The 27,522-nt window shown below is 42.5% G+C and overlaps 1 protein-coding gene across 1 annotated transcript in view; it reads right to left on the reverse strand.

The window, feature by feature from the left end:
• The window catches only part of LOC123997403 (zinc finger protein GLIS1-like), a 172,608-nt gene extending 146,825 nt beyond the window's left edge, over positions 1 to 25,783 (reverse strand). Inside the window, exons 1-2 of the mRNA XM_046301596.1 lie at positions 25,553 to 25,783; positions 25,026 to 25,363 (exon numbers count right to left, since the gene is read on the reverse strand). Coding sequence (XP_046157552.1) covers positions 25,026 to 25,344 — 319 coding nt within the window. The 5' untranslated portion in view covers positions 25,345 to 25,363; positions 25,553 to 25,783. The remainder of the gene's footprint in view (positions 1 to 25,025; positions 25,364 to 25,552) is intronic.
• Positions 25,784 to 27,522: the final 1,739 nt, after the last annotated feature.

Here is a 27,522-nt window from a genome sequence, read left to right on the forward strand (position 1 = left end):
AGCATTCTCACATAGGTATTCCTCTTGTCCAGGTGGGTTAGGGCAGTGTGCAGTGTGGTTGAGATTGCATCGTCTGTGGACTTATTTGGGCGGTAAGCAAATTGGAGTGGGTCTAGGGTGTCAGGTAGGGTGGAGGTGATATGGTCCTTGACTAGTCTCTCAAAGCACTTCATGATGACGGAAGTGAGTGCTACGGGGCGGTAGTCGTTTAGCTCAGTTACCTTAGCTTTCTTGGGAACAGGAACAATGGTGGCCCTCTTGAAGCATGTGGGAACAGCAGACTGGTATAGGGATTGATTGAATATGTCCGTAAACACACCGGCCAGCTGGTCTGCGCATGCTCTGAGGGCGCGGCTGGGGATGCCGTCTGGGCCTGCAGCCTTGCGAGGGTTAACACATTTAAATGTATTACTCACCTCGGCTGCAGTGAAGGAGAGACCGCATATTTCCGTTGCAGGCCGTGTCAGTGGCACTGTATTGTCCTCAAAGCGGGCAAAAAAGTTATTTAGTCTGCCTGGGAGCAAGACATCCTGGTCCGTGATTTCATCTTGTAGTCCGTGATTGACTGTAGACCCTGCCACATGCCTCTTGTGTCTGAGCCATTGAATTGAGATTCCACTTTGTCTCTGTGCTGACGCTTAGCTTGTTTAATAGCCTTGCGGAGGGAATAGCTGCACTGTTTGTATTCAGTCATGTTGCCAGACACCTTACCCTGATTAAAAGCAGTGGTTCGCGCTTTCAGTTTCACGCGAATGCTGCCATCAATCCACGGTTTCTGGTTAGGGAATGTTTTTATCGTTGCTATGGGAACGACATCTTCGACGCACGTTCTAATGAACTCGCACACCGAATCAGCATATTCGTCAATATTTCCATCTGACGCAATACGAAACATGTCCCAGTCCACGTGATGGATGCAGTCTTGGAGTGTAGAGTCAGCTTGGTCTGACCAGCGTTGGACAGACCTCAGCGTGGGAGCGTCTTGTTTTAATTTCTGCCTGTATGCAGGGATCAGCAAAATGGAGTCGTGGTCAGCTTTCCCGAAAGGGGGGCGGGGCAGGGCCTTATATGCGTTGCGGAAGTTAGAGTAACAATGATCCAAGGTTTTACCACCCCTGGTTGCGCAATCGATATGCTGATAAAATTTAGGGAGTCTTGTTTTCAGATTGGCTTTGTTAAAATCCCCAGCTACAATGAATGCAGCCTCCGGATAAATGGTTTCCAGTTTGCAAAGAGTTAAATAAAGTTCGTTCAGAGCCATCGATGTGTCTGCTTGGGGGGGGGGATATATACGGCTGTGATTATAATCGAAGAGAATTCTCTTGGAAGATAATGCGGTCTACATTTGATTGTGAGGAATTCTAAATCAGGTGAACAGAAGGATTTGAGTTCCTGTATGTTTCCTTCATCACACCATGTCCCGTTAGTCATGAGGCATACGCCCCCGCCATTCTTCTTACCAGAGAGATGTTTGTTTCTGTCCGTGCGATGCGTGGAGAAACCCGTTGGCTGCACCGCCCTGGGTAGCGTCTTTCCAGTAAGCCATGTTTCCGTAAAGCAGAGAACGTTGCAGTCTCTGATGTCCCTCTGGAATGCCACCCTTGCTCGGATTTCATCAACCTTGTTGTCGAGAGACTGGACATTGGCAAGAAGAATGCTGGGAAGTGGTGCGCGATGTGCCCTTTTTCGGAGTCTGACCAGAACACCGCCGCGTTTCCCTCTTTTTCGGAGTCGTTTCCTTGGGTCGCTGCATGCGATCCATTCCGTTGTCCTGTTTGTAAGGCAGAACACAGGATCCGCGTCGAGGAAAACATATTCTTGGTCGTACTGATGGTGAGTTGACGCTGATCTTATATTCAGTAGTTCTTCTCGACTGTATGTAATGAAACCTAAGATGACCTGGGGTACTAATGTAAGAAATAACACGTAAAAAAACAAAAAACTGCATAGTTTCCTAGGAATGCGAAGCGAGGCGGCCATCTCAGTCGGCGCCGGAAGTATAGATCAATGTTAGTCTCTGAGGATGCCCGGAACATTTCCCAGTCCGCGTGATCAAAACAATCTTGAAGTGGGGATTCAAAATGGTCAGACCACCATTGAATGGTTCTAGTCACGGGTACATCGTGTTTGAGTTTCTGCCTATAAGACGGTAGGAGCAAGATGGAGTCGTGGTCGGATTTGCCGAAGGGAGGGCGAGGGAGGGCTTTGTATACATTGCGGAAGTTAGAGTAGCAGTAATCGAGTGTACTGCTCGCGCGAGGTATACAATCAATATGCTGATAGACTTTAGGGAGCCTTGTTCTCAAATTTGCTTTGTTAAAATCCCCAGCTACAATAAATGCAGCCTCAGGATATATGGTTTCCAGTTTACATAGAGTCCAGTGAAGTTCCTTGAGGGCCGTCGTGGTGTCTGCTTGAGGGTGCATATATACAGCTGTGACGATAACTGACAACAATTTTCTTGGGAGATAATATAGCCAGCATTTGATTGTAAGGAATTCTAGGTCTGGTGAGCAGAAGGACTTGAATTCCTGTATGTTGTTAGAATTACACCATGAGTCGCTAATCATGAAGCATACACCCCTGCTCTTCTTCTTCTCAGAGAGGTGTTTATCTCAGCCGGGGCGACGCATGAAGAAGCCCGTTGGCTTAACCGACTCCGACAACATATCCCGAGATAACCATGTTTCCGTGAAACAGAGAATGTTACAATCTCTGATGTCTCTCTGGAAGGCAACCCTTGCTTTAATTTTGTCTACCTTGTTGTCAAGAGACTGGATATTGGCGAGTAGTATACTCGGAAGCGGTAGGCGGTGTGCACGCCAGGAGGCCCCTCCATCTGCCTCTTCTGCAGCAATGTTGTTTTGTGTCGATTTCTGGGATTAGTTCCACTATCCTGGGTGGTGGACCAAACAAAGGATCCGCTTCGGGAAATTCCTGGTCGTAATGTTGGTAAGTTGACGTCACTCTTATATTTAATAGTTCTTCCCGGCTGTATGTAATAACACTTAAGATTTTCTGGGCTACAAGCTTGGCACACCTGTATTTGGGGAGTTTCTTCTTTTCTTCTCTACAGATCCTCTCAAGCTTTGTCAGGTTGGATGGGGAGCGTTGCTGCACAGCTATTTTCAGGTCTCTCCAGAGATGTTCAATCGGACTCTGGCTGGGCCACTCAAGGACATTCAGAGACTTGTCGCGAATCCACTCCGGCATTGTCTTGGCTATGTGCTTAGGGTTGTTGTCCTGTTGGAAGGTGAATCTTCGCCCCAATCTGAGGACCTAAGCACTCTGGAGCTGGTTTTCATCAAGGATCTCTCTGTACTTTGCTCCATTCATCTTTGCCTCTATCCTGACTAATCTCCCAGTCCCTGCCGCTGAAAAAATCCCCACAGCATGATGCTGCCACCAACATGCTTCACCGTAGGGATGGTGCCAGGTTTCCTCCAGACGTGATGCTTGGCATTCAGGCCAAAGAGTTCAATCTTGGTTTCATCAGACCAGAGAATCTTGTTTCTCATGATCTGAGATTCTTTAGATGGCTTTTGGAAAACTCCAAGCTGGCTGTCATGTGCCTTTTACTGAGGAGTGGCTTCCATCTGGCGACTCTACCATAAAGGCCTGATTGGTGGAGTGCTGCAGAGATGGAACTCTAGAGCCCTTTCAGTGACCATCGGGTTCTTGGTCACCTCCTCCCCCAAGGCCCTCCTCCCCCGATTGCTTAGTTTGGTCAGGCAGCCAGCTCTAGGAAGAGTCTTGGTAGTTCCAAACTTCTTCCATTTAAGAATGATGGAGGCCACTGTGTTGTTGGGGAACTTCAATGCTGCAGAAATGTTTTGGTACCCTTCCCCTGATCTGTGCCTCGACACAATGCTGTCTCTGAACTCTACGGACAATTCCTTCGACCTCATGGCTTGTTTTTTTTCTCTGACATGCATTGTCAACTGTGGGGCCTTATTTATACAGGTGTGTGCCTTTCCAAATCATGTCCATTCAATTTAATTTACCACAGGCGGACTCCAATCAAGTTGTAGAAACATCACAAGGACGATCAATGGAAACAGGATGCACCTGAGCACAATTTCAGAATTCAAAGCAAAAGGGTCTGAATAAGTAAGTAAATGTAATATTTCAGTTTTTTATTTGTAGTACATTTGCAAAAACGTCCGAAAACCTGTTTTCACATTGTCATCATGGGGTATTGGGGTAGATTGCTGAGGATAAAAAAAAAACATTTTTTTAGAATAAGGCTGTAACATAACAAAATGTGGAAAAAGCCAAGGAGTGAATACTTTCCAAAGGCACTGTAGTTTAAAGCAAGATGGCTGACAAAAATGTCCAAAAGAATGTTCTACTTTGCCCAGTCGTAGACTTGTTGGTATGTTTTCCTGTCAGATAAACAAAAAGGTGAGGAGATTGGGAAATAGGAGAAGCAGCCCAGTAATGGGAAGCAGCCCAGGTTTCATCTCAGTAGGGGAGAGTGGGGCAAGTTGAGCCAAAGTGATGAGATGAGCCACCCTTGTTTCTCGGAAACCAGACACAAAATGTGTTATTTGACCAAATATTTAGGAAGCGGTCATCATTTTATGGAGTCTGTGAAGGAAGAAACCACATGAAAAAAATGGTAAGCAAGTTAGGTAAAAAAACGGATTTTCACCAAGTCAAATGAATTTATTGTGTTTCTGGTTTCATGATGCTTCTATCTAAACCAAAGTAGATCATTTTAAGGTTGTTCTATACATCAGTTGGGGTCTCTACAAGCTTCAACATGAGGTCCTAAATCTAGAATGAAAGTGCATCCTTGTAGCTGTGTGTGCTAATATAGTCTAAATGTTTTCCTTGGGGTAAGTTGAGCCAATGGTTGAGCCGATGGAAAGTTATGCAAATGGAAGTATTTTCTTCCCAGATGTAATGCTTTATCGATGGGATATGACGTAACAACAGGGCCTGGCCTATATTAAATGTGTAAAGTGTTTGTTAGGTGTTAAGCCTGTGTTAAAAGAAGCTTAAAATCATTAAAATACAAAAAAAGTGATTGTGACTGTGTTGAATTGTGTTTGGGAAATAAAGATAAGCATGGTTTTAAAAAGGTAGTGGTAATATGGAATTCAGTATAGAAATGTGTAGGCTGCTTAACTTACCCCAGTTGTGCCAAGAAATCACTTTTTTTTGGACAAGCTATGTTTTCAAAACTGTAATGTTTACATGAATTCGGATTATTTCCATGGATACACAGCACCCTGAAATATACAGTATGTCTTTGATGGAAAGAATATTATATTTCCCTTGATGGAGTGATGCTGAATGTAAAAAATATGCTCAACCTACCCTGCTCTCCTCTATACTGGGACCTGACTCACACAGCATCTGGTGGTAAAGAATTCATAATAAAAGGCTTCTTATTACAGCCATTAAACAAGAGAACAAAAAACATGGAGGGCTTTAATGCCTGGACATCCAAATGCTTACACAGTGAGAATATATTTGCTCATAAAGTTCTTTGATGGTGGCCCTGTCTTTCCCGGCACTGCACCGCTGTCTGTATAAATAGCCTGTATATTAACCCCCCACCGCGCAAGATTGAATGTGTTTCCGTTGGTGTCATTCGGTACCGTTTCACTTTTTCATAGGCCCCACAGCGCCTCAACCCCCAGAAACACCATGGTTCCTACGTCATGCCATCATTTCTCAAGCAGTGGCCCACCATGGGTCCTTCCTGAGTTTGGCATCAGATGAGTACTGGACACAGACCGGTGCCCCCTCCACCTCCCCCTGCCTATATTGTGAGGCGCTGTTTGATGTGAGATGATATATGTCTGCTGGACCATCCCTCTCAGGTTACTGCAGGGGCCTGAGGAAGCCAGTGGTGTGTGTGTGTGTGTGTGTGTGTGTGTGTGTGTGTGTGTGTGTGTGTGTGTGTGTGTGTGTGTGTGTGTGTGTGTGTGTGTGTGTGTGTGTGTGTGTGTGTGTGTGTGTGTGTGTGTGTGTGTGTGTGTGTGTGTGTGTGTGTGTGTGGAGCTCAGAGCAAAGTCTTTGGTGAGAGAGAACTCCCCCCATGATAAAACAGGAGAATCGTATCGCTCACTTCCTTAGGTATGTGTGGTTTGAAACTCAACACAGGTTTACACAGTGGAAAAGTGCAGGGGCCCTCTTTTATTTATTCTGTGGCGTTATTAAGACTTCTGATACTCTTGCGCCTTCAGTGCCACTATGGAGTAAATAAAGTTCGCCCAATAAAGGAGAACCATGAAGAAAATGTGGCCATTTTTTCCCAGCAGGCCTCTTGGTCGCCTTCCCAAAGAAAAATTATATTGATTGATTGGATTCACAATAGTTGATTTGTGATTGGTGTTTGACCATATCGCTCAGTGTTTTATTTTATTTCCTGAATGGACTCTGCCATCTCGCTCATGTAGGTAGGCCAATAAAGAAGAAGAATTGTTCCGGCACTATACTGTGACATTGTTACAGAGCATGTACTGGACTGGACTGTAGACCAACACTAAGGAACAGGGTTGTCTGTGACTGTTTATCTGTCATTAGTCTTAAATTGTGAGTCTGGGGGATTGTGTTCCTATGTTCGCACGTTTCAGTTGACTTTACTCTCTGAAACCCGAGTGCATGGAAAATGGCGACATGAAACAACACAAATAATCAAATCAAAATACAAGCTTCCCCTCTCCTGCCTCTGCTGTCAAAGCAACTGGTGTATTTTTCAATAAAGAACTAATTCTTCCCCAAACATTATAGGACAAAGTCATTCCCTAATCACTGTGACGACTCAATAGGACCTACTCATTGGGCATTCTGTCTCAACCGTAGCCGGATACATCAAAGCCAAAGCAATTACAATTCATGCTTTAAACGTATCATATTCACAAAGAATCATTCCATTATTTCTCATGCACTAAAACAATCATAACAAAAATAGGAAGTGAAATATGATTCTGTCTCTCGTTCGTCGTGCTAACATCTGGTTTTAAACTTTTTTTCATAACGATCATCCCCTCAGAGAATTACGGAAGGGTTATGCACTGTCTAGGTAACAAACTGATCATTTTCAAATGTAATTACCGGCCCTTAACTTCAACCTATAGTTTGGACCGCGGTCGGACCTAGCGAGGGAATTTTCCCCCTGACTCCACGTTCCTCCACGTAGTCGCCTAAACATTCGTTCATTTCTTACGATGCCCCTCCGAAACCATAAAAAATATACAATAATTGCTGCAAATCGATTACTTGTTTTACAGAAGTCCTATAAATGTTCACTCATGTCAAACAGTAATCAATAGCAGACGGTGGAGTGAGCCGCTAGCTTAAAGAAGGAGATCGATACGAGGTGACCAGGCACGTCTGCTATTCTCAGGGTTACTCTCATGTTTTGCGGTCGAGTTTGGCAACTGTCATTTCAGAGGAATTTCCTGCCATCTGTGTTCAATCGAATTCTCTCACAGATTTGGACTTGCTTGTAAATATTGGGAACCGGTTGGGATGACTGTAGCATTGCGTTGTGTTCCGTTGCTACAGTATCAGTCAGTTGAGTTGAGTGACGTTGGCTGATGTTTGGGATCGGTGAACAAAGCTCTGTTAATGTGAGTTTAGAGACAAGAGCAGAACATCCTGCTCTGAGCACCAACAATTTATATATACACTAGAGGACTACACAGGGCCCTGTTTCGAAGCTACCATGCCTCCATCTTGGCCCTCCCCCACCATTGTTTTGAAACCACCGTGCCTTCATCTTGGCCCTCCCCCACCATTGTTTTGAAGCCACCGTGCCTTCATCTTGGCCCTCCCCCACCATTGTTTTGAAGCCACCGTGCCTTCATCTTGGCCCTCCCCCACCATTGTTTTGAAGCCACCGTGCCTTCATCTTGGCCCTCCCCCACCATTGTTTTGAAGCCACCGTGCCTTCATCTTGGCCCTCCCCCACCATTGTTTTGAAGCCACCGTGCCTCCATCTTGGCACTATTTTGGAAGCTATAGAAATGCATTTATTAAGGTCTAAATTTGTTTTGCCACATTTATTCTTTCAATATAATGCACCTTAATATTCTATTACAGACACCTTAATGCATACTTTAAATATATTATGTGAGCTAAACATTCAAATAAAACTCAACAACAACAACAACAAAATGCTTAGATACATTTGGATATATTTTGTCCTTGAAAAATGTAATTGAAATACTATAGAATTCTATTCATTTCTATAGAGGGCTGCTTCTTCTGGGGAGAGCCAATAAGGCCGACCGGTGACTTCAAATTGGCCAATACATAGCATCAGCAATCAGGGGTTTATATAAATCATTCCAGGTGTGTGATATTCAGTTCAGCACCTCAGAGAAAAGAGAATCACTTTAAGTTGTGATTTAGTGCTTTCCCTCTTCCTTTTTGGATCTCTATCTTTCTCTTTATTTTTTATCTCTCTCGCTTTCACACACACACACACACACACACACACACACACACACACACACACACACACACACACACACACACACACACACACACACACACACACACACACACACACACACACACACACACACACACACACACACACACACACACACACACACACACACACACACAGAGAAATAGAGAGAGCTTTTGTGAGTGTAATGTTTACTTGAATTTTTATTGTTTATGTCACTTCTATTTATTATCTATTTCACTTGCTTTGGCAACGTTGACATGTTTCCCATGACAATAAAGCCCTTTGAATCGAATTGAGACAGGCAGACAGTCAGATAAAGAGAGAGTGAGAGTGAGAGAGAGAGAGAGAGAGAGAGAGAGAGAGAGAGAGAGAGAGAGAGAGAGAGAGAGAGAGAGAGAGAGAGAGAGAGAGAGAGAGAGACAGGGAGAGAGGAGAGAGAGAGAGAGACAGAGAGAGAGAGAGAGAGAGAGAGAGAGAGAGAGAGAGAGAGAGAGACAGAGAGAGAGAGAGAGAGAGAGACAGAGAGAGAGAGAGAGAGAGAGAGAGAGAGAGTGAGACAGAGAGAGAGAGAGAGAGAGAGAGAGAGAGAGAGAGAGAGAGAGAGAGAGAGAGAGAGAGAGAGAGAGAGAGAGAGAGTGAGAGAGAGAGAGAGAGAGAGAGAGAGAGAGAGAGAGAGAGAGAGAGAGAGACAGAGAGACAGAGAGACAGAGAGAGAGAGAGAGACAGAGAGAGAGAGAGAGAGTGAGACAGAGAGAGAGTGAAAGACAGAGAGAGAGAGAGAGAGAGACAGAGAGACAGAGAGACAGAGAGACAGAGAGAGAGAGAGAGAGAGAGAGAGAGAGAGAGAGAGAGAGAGAGAGAGAGAGAGAGAGAGAGAGAGAGAGAGAGAGAGAGAGAGAGAGAGTGAGAGAGACAGAGAGAGAGAGACAGAGAGAGACAGAGAGAGAGTGAGAGAGAGAGAGTGAGAGAGAGAGCAGCACCTAAATCTTCTGCACAGATTCTGACCTGGGCCTGGGCCCTGACAGTAAATCTCAGTAAGACAAAAATAATGGTGTTCCAAAAAAGGTCCAGTTGCCACAAATACAAATTCCATCTAGACACCGATGCCCTAATGCACACAAAAAAACTATACATACTTCAGCCTAAACATCAGTGCCACAGGTAACTACCACAAAGTTGTGAACGAGCTGAGAGACAAGGCAAGAAGGGCCTTCTATGCCATAAAAAAGAACATAACATTTCACATACCAATTAGGATCTGGCTAAAAATACTTGAATCAGTTATAGAACCCATTGTCCTTTATGGTTGTGAGGTCTGGGGTCCGCTCACCAACCAAGAATTCACAAAATGGGACAAACACCAAATTGAGACTCAGCATGCAGAATTCTGCAAAAATATCCTCCACGTACAACGTCAAACACCAAATAACGAATGCAGAGCAGAATTAGGCCCGCAATTATCAAAATCCAGAAAAGAGCGGTTAAATTGTACAACCACCTAAAAGGAAGCTATTCCCAAACCCAAAAAGATCATTACTTGACACATTGGAAAGAATGAACAAAAAAACAGAGTAAACTAGAATGTTATTTGGCCCTAAACAGAGAGTACACAGAGGCAGAATACATGACCACTGTGACTGACCCAAACTTAAGGAAAGCTTTGACTATGTACAGACTCAGTGAACATAGCCTTGCTATTAAGAAAGGCCGCCGTAGGCAGACAGGGCTCTCAAGAGAAGACAGGCTATGTGCTCACTGCTCACAAAATGAGGTGAAAACTGTGCTGCACTTCCTAACCTTCTGCCAAATGTATGACCATATTAGAGACACATATTTCCATCAGATTACACAGATCCACAAAAAAAAAACCCAATTTGGATAAACTCCCATATCTACTGGGTGAAATTCCACAATGTGCCATCACAGCAAGATGATGGCCCCAGTGACCTATTGCTACAAGAAAAGGGAAACCAGTGAAGAACAAACACATTGTAAATTGTACATTGTAAATACAACCCGTACTTTTGTTAATTTATTTTCCATTTTGTACTTTAATTATTTGCACATCATTACAACACTGTAGACATAATATGACATTTGAAATGTCATTATTCTTTTGGAACTTCTGTGAGTGTAATGTTTACTGCAAATTTTTATTGTTTATTTCACTTTTGTTTATTATCTACTTCACTTGCTTTAGCAATGTTAACATGTGTTTTCCATGCCAATTAAGCCCCTTAAGTTGAAAATAATTGAGAGAGAGAGAGAGAGGAAGACAGACTGACAGATAAACAGAGAAGAAGACAGACAAAGAGAAAGACAGACAGAAAGACTGACAGAGAGAAAGAGAGACAGAGAGACAGACAGAGAGAAAGACAGACAGAGAGAAAGAGTGACAGAGAGAAAGACAGACAGAGAGAAAGACAGACAGAGAGAAAGAGAGACAGAGAGAAAGACAGACAGAGAGAAAGACAGACAGAGAGAAAGAGAGACGCAACATAGAGTGCCTGGATACAGCCCTTAGCTATGGTATATTGGCCATATAAGAAAACCCCCTGAGGTGCCTTATTGCTATTATAAACTTCTTACAGATGTAATTAGAACAGTAAAAAATAAATGTATTGTCATACCTGTGATATACCACGGCTTTCAGCCAATCAGCATTAAGGGCTAGAACCACCCAGTTTATCAGACTAGTTTAGTAGCAGCTTTACTACTCATGAATCTTACAATGCTTCATGATGTCACTTGGGATCTGGTGGACAAGTGAAGGAAAACATTATGAAAACATGATTAGAATCAACGCCTGTTTGACAAAAATCTATTTTCAGAAAATGATCAGTTTTCAACCGATCTGTATTATTATGTCGGTACGGTAATTGTGACAAATAGAGCTACATGTACAATCATGTTTGACAACTGGATACGATTTCAATTGAGATTCACAGGGAATACAGCAGGGTTTTGGTTTTAACAGAGAGAGACTGAGACCTATTGTTCCAGCGGAAGGCTCAGTTTCTGCACAAACTTTGGCTTTTTTCCTTTTTCACAGCAGATTTATATACTGTGGTTATTTTCAGGAGTGATGGGAGTAGGGCACAAACACATATCAGAATGTACACACACTGAAATACAGAGACACAGACACACACAAGGCAATATAAGGCTGTAGTTGACACACACACACACACACACACACACACACACACACACACACACACCAACCAGTCCAGAATTACACACACACACACACACACACACACACACACACACACACACACACACACACACACACACACACACACACACACACACACACACACACACACACACACACACACACACACACACACACACACACACACACACACACACACACACACACACACACACACAAACCACACACACTACACACACACACACACACACACACAAACCAGTCCAGAATTACACACACACACACACACACACACACACACACACACACACACACACACACACACACACACACACACACACACACACACACACACACAAACCAGTCCAGAATTACACACACACACACACACACACACACACACACACACACACACACACACACACACACACACACACACACACACACACACACACACACACACAAACCTCTACACACACACACACACACACACCTATACGCACATCACTCTGGTCACATTCGGTATTCATGTACATGTCTGTCTCATGTTCCTACCACAGCTCTGCTCCATACACACGTTAAACCCAGCTCTCTGCTGTAACTGCCAACACTGTAACCCCCTTAGAAATCCCAAGTGTCTTACATGATGTTTGCATTAAGGAGAAAAATAGGGTAACAAAAGGTTATTCGGCTGTGTAACGCTGCGGGTGTCGTAGGTGTGGAGTCAGACGCAGGAGACAGAGAGTGCAACGCTGTGCTCTTTAATGCACAAACGCACCACAGGGTGCTCACAACAATAACGGCCCCAAACACGGGGGACCAAAATAGTACAACTGAAATATACGACCAGGAACAAACACGTTCCTCTACTACAGAACCGAAGGTCACAATGATTAATCCCGCACAACAACCAGGCGGGCCGGCTGTCTAATAAAGCCCAACTAATCAACACAAACAGGTGCTACCAATAAACATACAAGGAGGGGGAGGAAAGACAATCAGTGGCAGCTAATATGCCGGTGACGACGACCGCCGAGCGCCACCCGACCGGGAAGGGTAGCCACCCTCGGTCGGACTCGTGACAGGCTGTCCCAATAGGAGTACCCTATTTCGTTCCATATAGACTCCATTTGTGGAAAGGGTTTTACAAGGAACCCAAAAGGGTTCTGCTTGGAACAAAGAGGGTTCAACCTGGAACCAAAAAGGGTTCTTCAACGGGTTCTCCTATGGAGACAGCCGAAGAACCCTTTTAGGTTATAGATAGCACCTTTTTTCAAAAGGTTTAAACGGACTGCTGAGCCTTGTGGGAAACGCTTACCATGTACATGAGGAGGTGATGCAAAACCAACACAGGGTTACTCTGCGTGACGCAACTCCACCGAAACACATAGGTACCAAGAACCCTACGACGTCATCATGGATTCCAATGAGGTTCACCATATATGCATTTTATCTTCGATATCAATCACAGAAGTTGAATGATATAGCAGCTTTTATCTTACTCATCCCTTATAAAACACTTTCCATTGGCCGGGAAGGTTGTGTCAGATAGAAATTGATGACATAGAAATGCACCATCAGCCCTAGAGCCCTCCCTTACTGAGACAGAGTAAGTAGAGGGAGCCAAACAGATGAGTGATATGATGATGCCTCTCCTGTTCCAGTGGAAACTTCTGGAATGAGAACGCAGCTCGTCTGTGAGATGTGGTTTCCAACTCCAGAGGGTGAGATCAGGCCCACATCGCTGGGAGAAAAGTCGGCAACGTCGGTGTAAAAGAAAAACAAATCCGAAGTCATGATCTCCAGTCTTGTTTTAACACCCAAGTGAGTTTGGTTAGAAGCCTACAGAGCACTAACATAGAAACAACATCTGACAGACATCAGAATCAGAACCTTCTTATTTAAAGTGGATCACTTGCCCTGTTCTGGGAGGTGTATGTTGGCATAACGCAGACCCAAAATAAGAGGAAACAAGAGAATCTCTAAGGGTCCATACAAAATAGAATCCCATTCCTTGAAGTATACAATACAGGGAAAAGGGTTGCCATTTAGGACAAAACCAATCTCTCCTCTGGGTTCCAGACAAATGGGAGAGTGAAGACAATCTACAGCATTAAGGCAGATGAAGAGGCAGAATCCCATCGTGGGAAATGATCAAGTTGTGGCATCTCTCCCCTACTTCAATATTAACCCTCCTGTACGGAGTCTCAAATCTAATTGAAGTATGTCTAAATAACCCAGAGCCTACCAGAAGATTACAGCATTGGCATGGAGCCCCCAAACTTTATTAACATCGCAGGTTGCGTCCCAAAAGGCACGCTATTCCCTTTATAGTGCACTAGTTTTGACCAGGGCCCATAGGGCACTATATATGGAATAGCGTGCCATTTGGGACACAACCCCAGTGTTCATCTGGCCGGGTTGCCAGTTGTCTCCCAGTCCCAGTTCAACACTACTGGACGATTAACATGGATAGAGCCGGCAGTCACCCCACTTCCCAGTTGCACTCCACTTTCATACAGTTATACTCCACTTTCATACAGTTATACTCCACTTTCATACAGTTATACTCCACTTTTATACAGTTATACTCCACTTTTATACAGTTATACTCCACTTTTATACAGTTATACTCCACTTTCATACAGTTATACTCCACTTTTATACAGTTATACTCCACTTTTATACAGTTATACTCCACTTTCATACAGTTATACTCCACTTTTATACAGTTATACTCATTTACATTTACATTTAAGTCATTTAGCAGACGCTCTTATCCACTTTTATACAGTTATACTCCACTTTTATACAGTTATACTCCACTTTTATACAGTTATACTCCACTTTTATACTCCACTTTTATACAGTTATACTCCACTTTTATACAGTTATACTCCACTTTTATACAGTTATACTCTACTTTAATACAGTTATACCCCACTTTCATACAGTTATACTCTACTTTTATACAGTTATACTCCACTTTCATACAGTTATACTCCACTTTTATACAGTTATACTCCACTTTCATACAGTTATACTCTACTTTTATACAGTTATACTCCACTTTAATACAGTTATACTCCACTTTTATACAGTTATACTCCACTTTTATACAGTTATACACCTTTTCAGTATTCCAGCTTTTACTATTTTACGTGACAGTCTTGCCATTGGACTCTATATGAGTAGAACTGGTGGAAGCCAAACAATAAAATTCCTCTCGCGAGACAACGAGGAAGTGAGCAATGCAAGATTACATTTGGATTCATTAAATAAATAAACCAGTCTCCACTATAAGAAGTGAATAGAAACTGTGCATCACATTAATTCAAACATGCTCTCTTGGAGAATAATGTTGTTTTCGTTTTTCCTCTGAGACCTGTAACCCGTTTTGATTAGAATAGAGCCTGTTGTCTTTATACAGCAGCATCATCGGTTGGGATTGACACTTTGGCAGAGACAACGTTGTAGCCTTGGTGTGGTCCCAAACAACTTGTCAAAGTGAACTACACTGTTCTTAAACTGGAGAGAGCAACAAAGTCATCCAAAACCTTTGCCCCAAACACATGTTGACAGACGGACAAAACAGAGATTCAAACGTCATACTCACACTGCACAGTACCGTAAAGAAGGGAAATGTACAGTGTTCAGTGAGAATTAAAGCACAGGCTTCTTTTCATCTTTTATGAGGGTAAGACACTGTCACTCATTACATGTCAACTGTTTCTAAATAAAATATATGACCATACAGTAACTGTATCTTCAGTCTCCTGAACGTACAAGTCAAAAGTAGCAAGGTAAAGTAATAAAACGAGTATTTCTCTGGTTCAGGATGGATGATGGCCCACATCATTCACAAGCATTGCAGAAGAGGCAAAGTGTTTTTTCTCTAAACAAAATGGATTCAGTGCTTGCTCATGTGCGGTTATTAGTTCAGGCAGGGAGAAGCTTGGGAGTGTCATTTAATGTTGCAGGAAGACTGGATTGGATTGCCAAGGACTAGAGAATAACTAATTATTCTAGAATGCTGGGCTTTTATTAACAAGCAGTAATAAAATATATAAACTGCACTATTAGACTTTATAATGTCTTTCATGGTCCTCTGGGGCCGGGCCAGCCAATTGCGTTGTCCGCTTAGTGGGCACTGCCCCATGGCAGCTTCCTGGCACCGACGCACAGACGATCAGCAGAGAGGATAAAACTGAGCCTTTTGGCTAATTTCTCCCCTTCACTAATGAAGGCATAAAACAGCTCTGTAAGAATCATGTTTACCGTTCTGTTTTTGACCACTCAGATGAAGCCTGCATGGCTTAGTCAGTGACATGCCCAGCCTTGTAAAAACCAGGGCCGTTGGTTTCAGACACTAAACCACAAGAGAGTCTGTACTGTTACTGTATTATACACTGGAATGGAGATTGAGTTCAGTTTTGCAGCTATATGCACTTTCCTCACTTATTTTTGGCAATAGGTTTGGCTTCAAAAGCTACAGGCCATACATTTTCTTGCTGTAAAATGTGTCAATACAGTACCAGTAACTGCAGGTAAAGCTTAGGCTGTATAGAGGCTAATTCTGGGGCACAAGAGCAGCACTAGCTGGTTACAAAGCCCCATGTTCAATAGTAGCGACTGAGGCCGACCACCAACTAACAACAGTACTCTTCAGGTTCTGTATGACTTGTCCCAGGGAGGAGGGTATAAGGTCAAGTGAAACAAGGCCCTGATGGCCACATCTCTGTCCCACAATGCTGTGCGGCAGGATGTCAGGGCAGCACAGCGGCGGACAGCCATCCAACTGCCAGCGGATTTTTCTTTGATGAAACAAGACAGCGGTGAGCCAAGAACAGCAAGTGCCACAGCCCTGATGTAAATGAAAAAGCCACCCGTGAGCTAAGTCATACACAGCGAGATCGGGCAGACGCAGTCGCTGCCGTCTGAAAATGCATGAGTAATACAGGCTTTATGGATGTGTAGTTAGCTGTGGCATGCCTACCCTGGCATAGAGAGGAGGGAGAGGGGTGGTGGGGGGGGGAAGGGGCAGAGAGGAGGAGAAAGAGAGAGGAAGGAGAAGAAGAGAGAGAGCTAGAGAGAGGGGCAGGAGGAGGGGGGGGCAGAGAGGAGGAGAAAGAGAGAGGAAGGAGAAGAAGAGAGAGCTAGAGAGATGGAGAGGCAGAGAGAGAGGGAGAGAGGGAGAGAGAGCACAAGAGAGAGAGAGAGGGGAGGAGAAAGGCAGAGAGTGCGAGAGAGAGAGGGAGGGAGAGAGAGAGAGCAAGAGAGAGAGAGAAAGAGAGGCAGAGAGAGCGAGAGAGAGTGAATCACTTTTTCATCTCAGCTAGGAGTCAGCGAAGAAGTTCAGGCAAAGCAATCAGATGCATTTCACATTAAGGAGTAATTTAATCCGCCATATCAAGAAAAAAAGGAGGAAAGTGTGGGTAAAACGGTATAAATGATTCTCATGGCAAGGTTCATGCTAAAAATACCTTTTATGATGACATATCTGAGCCAATGCTGTTTTTCCTCGATTAAACCGAGGTCCAAAGCATATTTCCTCTGGTATTCCAAAGATATCTCGACACTTATTCAAACCAGATCATATTTTTTCAGAATGACTGTTGGGGTTACATTGGCAGAGTGCTCTGGCTCTGGAAAGTCAGGATGCCTTTGGTTAGTGTGACATGCCAGAGTCATACCACACTAACGGAATAAGAATGAAAACATTTCAACTTTAAGGAGAGGATTCACCAAAAGACAACACATTCTGTATTAGTTCACTCACGGAACAAAGACACAACCTTGGTGAGAGAACTGCTGCTATTGGGAAATGAATCGTACAGTAAAAAGTGTTTCACTACATCTTCATTACAAACCTTTTAAAAGTTATTTCTCTCTCTCAATTCAATTCAAATAAAAGGGGCTTTATTGGCATCTGAAACATATGTTTAGATTGCCAAAGTAAGTGAAAACAAAATTGAAATCAGAAGTTATTAGATTTTTAGCTATGTACTGTTAGCTGTGTATCTCTCTCTCCCTTTATCTCTGTCTGTCTGTCTGTCTGTCTGTCTGTCTGTCTGTCTGTCTGTCTGTCTGTCTGTCTGTCTGTCTGTCTGTCTGTCTGTCTGTCTGTCTGTCTGTCTGTCTGTCTGTCTGTCTGTCTGTCTGTCTGTCTGTCTGTCTGTCTGTCTGTCTGTCTGTCTGTCTGTCTGTCTGTCTGTCTGTCTGTCTGTCTGTCTGTCTGTCTGTCTGTCTGTCTGTCTGTCTGTCTGTCTGTCTGTCTGTCTGTCTGTCTGTCTGTCTGTGTCTCTCTCTCTCTCTCTCTCTCTCTCTCTCTCTCTCTCTCTGTCTCTCTCTCTCTCTCTCTCTCTCTCTCTCTCTCTCTCTCTCTCTCTCTCTCTCTCTCTCTCTCTCTCTCTCTCTCTCTCTCTCTCTCTCTCTCTCTCTCTCTGAGGACTAAGGAAGTGCTCTCATTCCATCAGTGAACATTCCCGCCTCTCCTTTTCTCAAGTCAGTCTGAGGTTTTACTGGAATACCGCAACAAAGCCATCATCAACTCCGGCTTCATGAATCAAGGGAACATGCTGCAAACATTATACTCCTCCGTCCAACGTCCAACCCAGCACCGTCACATTTACCCATGCCTCACGGCTGAGGTCATGCGAGTCACACACAGGGAGAGACGTGGGCTGAAGTTGGGAATCCTGGAGAAAGGAGTCAGCGGTGTGTGTATCTGTGTCTGTGTGTGCATCTTCATGTTTAATGCAGACGCAGCATTCACAACAGAACTTGGGCCAATGGGCCTCGGTCAAAAGAAGTGCACTGTATAGGGGAAAGAGTGTCATTTGAAAGAAAACCTTGGTGTTTGTCTACGCAGGCATCTTACATTAGAGACAATCCCAGAGGAGAGCAGGAATCCAGAGGTAGTGTAGAACAGCACTGTTCATCGCTGTTCTATGATACAGTAGCAAACAAAAGTGAGGTTGAGAACGTTTGGCTGTTTCTCCCATAAACACTCAGATTATTACTCCTCATTCGAAGGGACACAAACGTCTGCTAGGAAAAACACAGGAAACTAAGTCAGTTATTGGGAATTCAACATGGGTGCCAATGCCACTTCATGCGGAGTGATGGAGTAACCAAATATTGTGTGTGTGAGTGTGTGTGAGTGTGTGTGCGTGCGTGCATGCGTGTGTGTGCGTGCAATGCGAAATGTTATAGCTCAAAGTCAATTACTCATCTTTGCACGAGCTGAATCAACAGACAGACCGCTGCATTTATCTGAGAAAGCGTGGGACTCCAGCACTCTGCTCTAATTCAAACATTTTGCTCAAATAAGCTCATAGGCTACATCCCAAATGGCACCCTATTTCCTATATAGTGCACTACTTTTGACCAGGACCCATGAGCCATTTGGGACATTGCCATAGAAACTCCTGCAACATTGGCCTAGCCAGGAGAAACTTTACTAAAGTATCAAATGAGGTAAAATATACAGGCTTAAAAAAAACATGAATTTAAACAGTACAGTGAAGAGGATATTTTTCTGTGTTGCAAGACAAGTATTGTATTTGCTGGTGGGCACTGATATTTTCAGTTCAGTAGCGCCAAGGTAGTGTGCATTCTAAATGGCACTCTATCCCTTATATAGTGCACTTGTTTTGACCAGGGCCCATGGGGTGTCATTTGGGACACATTGCTATTCAAGTTTCTAAATATCATGCAAATCTTGTGGCTTTTCTTCCCCCTGAGACTATAATAAAAATATATATATATTTGAACATTTAACATTATCATCACTTTTGGATTACAATTCATTTTCTAAAAGTTTAATACAGAAGACATCGTACTGAAGTTAGATTTTCTTAGGAATGTCGCCAAACCCGGTTAGCGGCTTTCATGACATAAGGCCTTCAGTCTAAGACATATATATGATCAAATCCAGCTGGGCCATTCCATTTTGCTAATGGGGAGGAAGGAGTCACTACTGATTCAAACACAGTTCAGGTCTGGCACTATCACACTGACACTCACTCTGGGTCTCCCCTCGAGTGCCCATATGGATCTTTCCTGATGTGTGATCCTCTATTGAATGCACCAATCTCAGGGTCTCTGATTAAATCCCATTAAGTGACCGTTTGGTTACATTAGGCTCTATTGAACGCACCAATCTCAGGGTCTCTGATTAAATCCCCATTAAGTGACCATTTGGTTACATTAGGCTCTATTGAACACACCAATCTCAGGGTCTCTGATTAAATCCCATTAAGTGACCGTTTGGTTACATTAGGCTCATTAGGGTCTCTGATTAAATCCCCATTAAGTGACCGTTTGTTACATTAGGCTCTATTGAACGCACCAATCGCAGGGTCTCTGATTAAATCCCCATTAAGTGACCGTTTGGTTACATTAGGCTCTATTGAACACACCAATCGCAGGGTCTCTGATTAAATCCCCATTAAGTGACCGTTTGGTTACATTAGGCTCTATTGATTAAACACACCAAGGCTCGCAGGGTCTCTGATTAAATCCCCATTAAGTGACCGTTTGGTTACATTAGGCTCTATTGAACGCACCAATCGCAGGGTCTCTGATTAAATCCCCATTAAGTGACCGTTTGGTTACATTAGGCTCTATTGAACGCACCAATCGCAGGGTCTCTGATTAAATCCCCATTAAGTGACCGTTTGGTTACATTAGGCTCTATTGAACACACCAATCGCAGGGTCTCTGATTAAATCCCCATTAAGTGACCATTTGGTTACATTAGGCTCTGAGTAATTTAAGCCATGGAAATATGTTATGGTATCAGTTGGCTCGCAGTGTTGCCTCTTATAACACTCTGGTGAGGGAAACCCTTTGTCCGGAAAGAAATCTATAGAAATCAACTCACATTTGTCAGTTAATATATTCTTCCTATCTATCTACAGTGATGGAAAAAAGTATTTGATCCCCTGCTGATTTTGTACGTTTGCCCACTGACAAAGAAATTATCAGTCTATAATTTTAATGGTAGGTTTATTTGAACAGTGAGAGACAGAATAACAACAAAAAAATCCAGAAGAATGTTAGAAATTGATTTGCATTTGAATGAGGGAAATAAGTATTTGACCCCTCTGCAAAACATGACTTAGTACTTGGTGGCAAAACCCTTGTTGGCAATCACAGAGGTATGTTCAATGAACCATAAACAATTCATGAACATGCACCTGTCGAACAGCTTACAGACGGTAGGCAATTAAGGTCACAGTTATGAAAACTTAGGACACTAAAAGGCCTTTCTACTGACTCTGAAAAACACCAAAAGAAAGATGCCCAGGGTCCCTGCTGATCTGCGTGAACGTGCCTTAGGTATGCTGATGCTGCAAAGGGGCAACTGCCCGAGTTACACCAGGAATGCACTGCAGATGTGGCCAGGGCAATAAATTACTGTGAGACGCCTAAGACATCGCTACAGGGAGACAGGACGGACAGCTGATCGTCCTCGACAGTGGCAGACCACATATAACAACACCTGCACAGGATCGGTACATCCGAACATCACACCTGCAGGACAGGTACAGGATGGCAACAACAACTGCCCAAGTTACACCAGGAATGCACAATCCCTCCATCAGTGCTCAGACTGTCTGCAATAGGCTGAAAGAGGCTTGATTGAGGGCTTGTAGGCCTGTTGTAAGGCAGGTCCTCACCAGACATCACCGGCAACAACGTTGCCAATGGGTACAAACCCACCGTCGCTGGACCAGAAAGGACTGGCAAAAAGTGCTCTTCACTGACGAGTTGCAGTTCTGTTACTTTCTGACTGTTACTGTTACCCCCCCCCCCAACCCCCTTTGTTCAGGGACACATTATTCCATTTCTGTTAGTCACATGTCTGTGGAACTTGTTCAGTTTATGACTCAGTTGTTGAATCTTGTTTTGTTCATACAAATACTTACACATGTTGAGTTTGCTGAAAATAAAAGCAGTTGACAATGAGAGGACGTTTCTTTTTTTGCTGAGTTTATTCCGCTACTATTGATAATACAGTCAGTACGTCTTCTACTGTCCTGTGTGAATGTAAGTATGCTTCCTCTAATTCTCTCTCTCTCTCTCTCTCTCTCTCTCTCTCTCTCTCTCTCTCTCTCTCTCTCTCTCTCTCTCTCTCTCTCTCTCTCTCTCTCTCTCTATTTTTCTCTCTCTCTCGTCCTCTCTTCTCTAGGAGGACCTAAGCACTAGGACCATGCCTCAGCACTACCTGGCCTGATGACTCCTTGCTGTCCCCAGTCCACCTGGTCGTGCTGCTGCTCCAGTTTCTACTGTTCTGCCTGCGGCTATGGAACACTGATCTGTTTACAGGACGTGCTACCCTGTCCCGGACCTGCTGTTTTCGACTCTCTCTCTCTACCGCACCTGCTGTCTAACTCTGAATGATCGGCTATGAAAAGCCAACTGACATTTACTCCTGAGGTGCTGATCTGTTACACTCTCTACAACCACTGTGATTATTATTATCTGACCCTGCTGGTCATCTATGAACATTTGAACATATTGGCCATGTACTGTTATAATCTCCACCCAGCACAGCCAGAAGAGGACTGGCCACCCCTCAGAGCCTGGTTCCTCTCTAGGTTTCTTCCTAGGTTCCTGCCTTTCTAGGGTGTTTTTCCTAGCCACTGTGCTTCTACATCTGCATTGCTTGTTGTTTGGGGTTTTAGGCTGGGTTTCTGTACAGCACTTTGTGACATTGGCTAATATAAAAACGGCTCTATAAATACATTTGATTTGATTTTATACTACGCTAGCCTTCTGCTGCTACGCTAGCCTTCTGCTGCTACGCTAGCCTTCTGCTACTACGCCAGCCTTCTGCTACTATGCTAGCCTTCTGCTACTATGCTAGCGTTCTGCTACTATGCTAGCCTTCTGCTACTATGCTAGCCTTCTGCTACTATGCTAGCCTCAATTTTTAAAGCCTCTAACAATTAAACATCTTTAATTCCTCCACCGCCAAACAAACATTGGACAGCTGAAGCAAGCACACCATTTTTCTTAAGGAAAATGACCCTTTCTAGTTTGAATATACAATCTAAAAAGAGCATTACTTTTTGGGCATGTTTACCTTTCATAAATATCTCTAAATGCACAACATTGAACAGTCCTATGTATTACTTTCAGGAAAATTAGAAAAGGCCTGTAAATGTATCTCCTGAAAACTCATCTGCACAGACCGTAATCATGGCATTCCCACATTCACAACAAAAAAGCTCATTCAAAAGCATCAATCAGACAATGTCATGATTGTGGATGATGATGTGGATATATTGAAGCAACATCTCAAGACATTAGTCAGGAAGTTAAAGCTTGGTCGCAAATTTTTTTAATATATTTTTTTATTTACCTTTATTTAACCAGGCAAGTCAGTTAAGAACATATGGGTCTTTCAAATGGACAATGACCCCAAGAATACTTCCAAAGTTGGGGAAAAATGGCTTAAGGATCTCAAAGTCAAGGTATTGGAGTGGCCATCACAAAGCCCTGACCTCAATCCCCAGAGAAAATTTGTGGGCAGAACTGAAAAAACGTGTGCGAGCAAGGAGGCCTACAAACCTGACTCAGTTACACCAACTCTGTCAGGAGGAATGGGCCAAAATTCACCCAATTTATTGTGGAAAGCTTGTGGAAGGCTACCCGTAACGTTTGACCCAAGTTAATTAATTTAATGGCAATGCTACCAAATACTAATTGAGTGTATGTAAACTTCTGACCCACTTGAAATGTGATGAAAGAAATCAAATCTGAAAGAAATAATTATCTCTAATATTATTCTGACATTTCCCATTCTTAAAATAAAGTGGTGATCCTAACTGACCTAAGACAGGGAATTTTTCCTGGGATTAAATGTCAGGAATTGTGAAAAACTGGATTTAAATGTATTTGGCTAAGGTATATGTAAACTTCTGACTTCAACTGTGTATGACCGTTGATTCCAGACAAGCAGACAATCAGTGGGTTTGAAAGGGGCTGCAGACTAGTCAAGGCCAGGGCAGGATTCGCAGTGAAGGAAAACAAATATTTATGATCAAATAAATGGGAATATCAAACAAAATAATATAATTTGAAAATGTCTATAATTTTCAACAATAGAAAGGCCTTCTTCAACATATGACATACAGTACAAATAATACTATATGTGGGCTGTAGCTCTGAGACAAACAGTATGCATGTGTAATGAACTGAAGAGTATCAGACTGTCTGTACAACTCACCATCGTCATGTTAGCCGACAGCTACAATTTAGGCTTTAGATATAGGAGCTATGACAAGTATTGGGGTCCCAGACAAGGTTACTTGTTGCTACAGTACATACCACTTCTACTTTATGAAGTACAACTGCTTTCATACCAGTAGCCAACACCAAAAAATGTAGAAGAAAATTTATGCTCCTCTATAAACCTGAGTGAGGAGGTTACAAATGAGATTATAGAAAAGCCTCGAGGAATGTTTACTTTCAGTAAGGCTGAGGTTGAAATGAAACTACCTCATGTGGTTGAGGTAATTCACCAAAGGACATTTACTCTTAAAATCAATTTATTAAAAATATTTACTCATTAATTTACAAACTTGTTCTAATAGGATACATAAATAATTGACAAATATAACGTTTCTAATAAAGTTGGTCTGTACCTAACCAAAAGTGTGATCTATAACAGCTTAATAAATGTTATCCACTCATAAACTCCAGAGACGTCCTCACCTGTCCTCCTCAATGAGAACTTGGCACTTCCTCTAAAATCACTGCAGTCCCATCGGTTGATAATCCATAGAGTGGAAGTCAAAGTGCTCCATTCTCTGCCAGTTACTCCACATATACCACTTAAATCACATCACGTGGCTGCACTTTGTGTCACTGAGATGACTTTCATTGTGATGCTCTTTTATTAAGACCAGGTCTATACATCAGTGACCTTGGTACTTAATTAACGAGGGGGTTATCAACAGTAGAATCCACAACTGCAAACACAGGATCTGTCAACTAAATATACAGTACATCTGGATCAAATATGAAGACGAAAGTGCACTTAAGCATGCCATATGTAGCCAAATAGATAGAAACTGGCACCATTTCACAGTAAACGGAAGGATATGTGGCATAATTGAAAATATTATCAGAGGACTGGAAGGAATGACAATAAGAGGATCTAAGTGATACAAATCTAAAACATCGTTTTCTTGTTCTCATAAATATTAGCAAATTATGTTAGTAATTGTGTTACTCCTTTCCCCAATATTGGTGTGATACATTTAGATTTAGAACGCATATGAAAGTACATTTAAATAACCGAATGGTTTCTATAAACATCTAGATATTATTAAAATACATTCTGTGATACAGAGTAGCGTCAATGAGCGCGTTAAATCATAGGTTGAGCTTTACCTTGTTCCGGGGAGAGAGAGAAACACGCGCGGGTAGCTTTGGCTGTCAGATGGCCTTTCTCTTGAGAGCCATAGCGCTCCTCTGGCGTGGTGAGCCGCTTCGGACTCGGACAGTGACTGGGGTTGAGATGTGGGCTCCGGCAGGTCTGGGTTCCAAAACCATCGTTCCCGATGCGTCTGGCGCAGAAGTCTGACTTACTGCTGTACATGGAGAGAGTCAGCCCGGTGAAGTCTGAATACACTGGGGTTTGGCGGTGACTCACCATTCCGAAAAGTGCTGAGGATTTCTGCATTGGAATTTCAGTGTTCCCGGTGTGCATTCTCTGTGTTCACAATTACCTGTGTCGGGGAGAGAAATACACATATCCCTTTTAAAATTTGAAGACACGTCAAACCATCTCCTAAACTTTAACATGTGTTTTTTTACGCACGTTATTCCCGAATTGCCAAATAACATGGAATATTTAGTGACGATAAATACAAAATATGCAAGAAGTGAGAGATCTTGATTCTCTTGATAACACCTACCTTGTAAGCCGTCAAAAGGAAGAAGATGTAGACTCCACATCAGCATCTTCCGCCAAATGCGGAGAAAAGCGTGTCTTAACCAACCGCATCCTCTCCGCTTCCAAAATATATTTTAAAGCATTTTCTGTGTCATTTCTCAACATCTTCCCTTTGACTGACATCTGATTCATCCACTGAGTCGGCAGTATCCGAGTCAATGCGTCTCTGTCCGCACCAATGCAAGCATGACTGTCCGGGGACCAAAGGTAGGTGGGATATGAAGATATCGATCGTGGAGAGTCGTTTTGCGGGTGAGCAAACTGATGTGCTTAGAAGTGAACGTAACAGCAGAAGATAGGCAGGTCCAAGGAAAAGGACCATATGCGTATTGTTCCTTCTATAGGCATAGGCCAACGTTAAATGTCATTGAAATGTAGGCTACCTCGTGTCTACATTCTGATGTATGTATAATGACATTCTTTTTAAGCAAAGCAAAAAAAGGAAATATAACAAGAGTTGATTATTTCATAAAGATGAATAAAAAATACAGCCTGTGTGAGCAAAGCATTACAAAGCATTACACAGCATTACACAGCATTACACAGCATTACACAGCATTACACAGCATTACAAAGCATGACACAGCATTACACAGCATTACAAAGCATTACACAGCATTACACAGCATTACACAGCATTACACAGCATTACACAGCATTACAAAGCATTACAAAGCATGACACAGCATTACACAGCATTACAAAGCATTACACAGCATTACAAAGCATTACACAGCATTACACAGCATTACAAAGCATTACAAAGCATTACACAGCATTACAAAGCATTACACAGCATTACACAGCATTACAAAGCATTACAAAGCATTACACAGCATTACACAGCATTACAAAGCATTACAATGCATTACACAGCATTACACAGCATTACAAAGCATTACAAAGCATTACAAAGCATTACAAAGCATTACAAAGCATTACAAAGCATTACAAAGCATTACAAAGCATTACAAAGCATTACAAAGCATTACAAAGCATTACAAAGCATTACAAAGCATTACACAGCATTACACAGCATTACAAAGCATTACAAAGCATTACAAAGCATTACAAAGCATTACAAAGCATTACAAAGCATTACAAAGCATTACACAGCATTACAAAGCATTACAAAGCATTAGCATTACAGCATTACAAAGCATTAACAGCATTACAAAGCATTACAAAGCATTACACACAGCATTACAAAGCATTACACAGCATTACAAAGCATTACACAGCATTACAAAGCATTACAAAGCATTACAAAGCATTACAAAGCATTACAAAGCATTACAAAGCATTACAAAGCATTACACAGCATTTACAAAGCATTACAAAGCATTACACAGCATTACAAAGCATTACACAGCATTACAAAGCATTACACAAAGCATTACAAAGCATTACAAAGCATTACAAAGCATTACAAAGCATTACAAAGCATTACAAAGCATTACAAAGCATTACAAAGCATTACAAAGCATTACAAAGCATTACACAGCATTACAAAGCATTACAAAGCATTACAAAGCATTACAAAGCATTACACAGCATTACACAGCATTACACAGCATTACAAAGCATTACAAAGCATTACAAAGCATTACAAAGCATTACACAGCATTACACAGCATTACAAAGCATTACAAAGCATTACAAAGCATTACAAAGCATTACAAAGCATTACAAAGCATTACAAAAGCCCTATTCACCTCCATTCAAATTGTCAATAATTACCTCAATAAAAGCATGCATGTGAATAGTAAAATGAATTAATGTAACTCTATAGGGCTATGCCTATTGGATTGGCCTAAGCATGATCGCACATGCTGCTTAAAATAAAATAGACCTTATTGGAGCTTATAACAAAATAAATCAAATAAAAAATATATACATGTATATATACATTTTATAGAAATGGCGGTAGAC

Source organism: Oncorhynchus gorbuscha, linkage group LG02 (genome assembly GCF_021184085.1).
Source record: "Oncorhynchus gorbuscha isolate QuinsamMale2020 ecotype Even-year linkage group LG02, OgorEven_v1.0, whole genome shotgun sequence".
Taxonomy (NCBI): domain Eukaryota; kingdom Metazoa; phylum Chordata; class Actinopteri; order Salmoniformes; family Salmonidae; genus Oncorhynchus; species Oncorhynchus gorbuscha.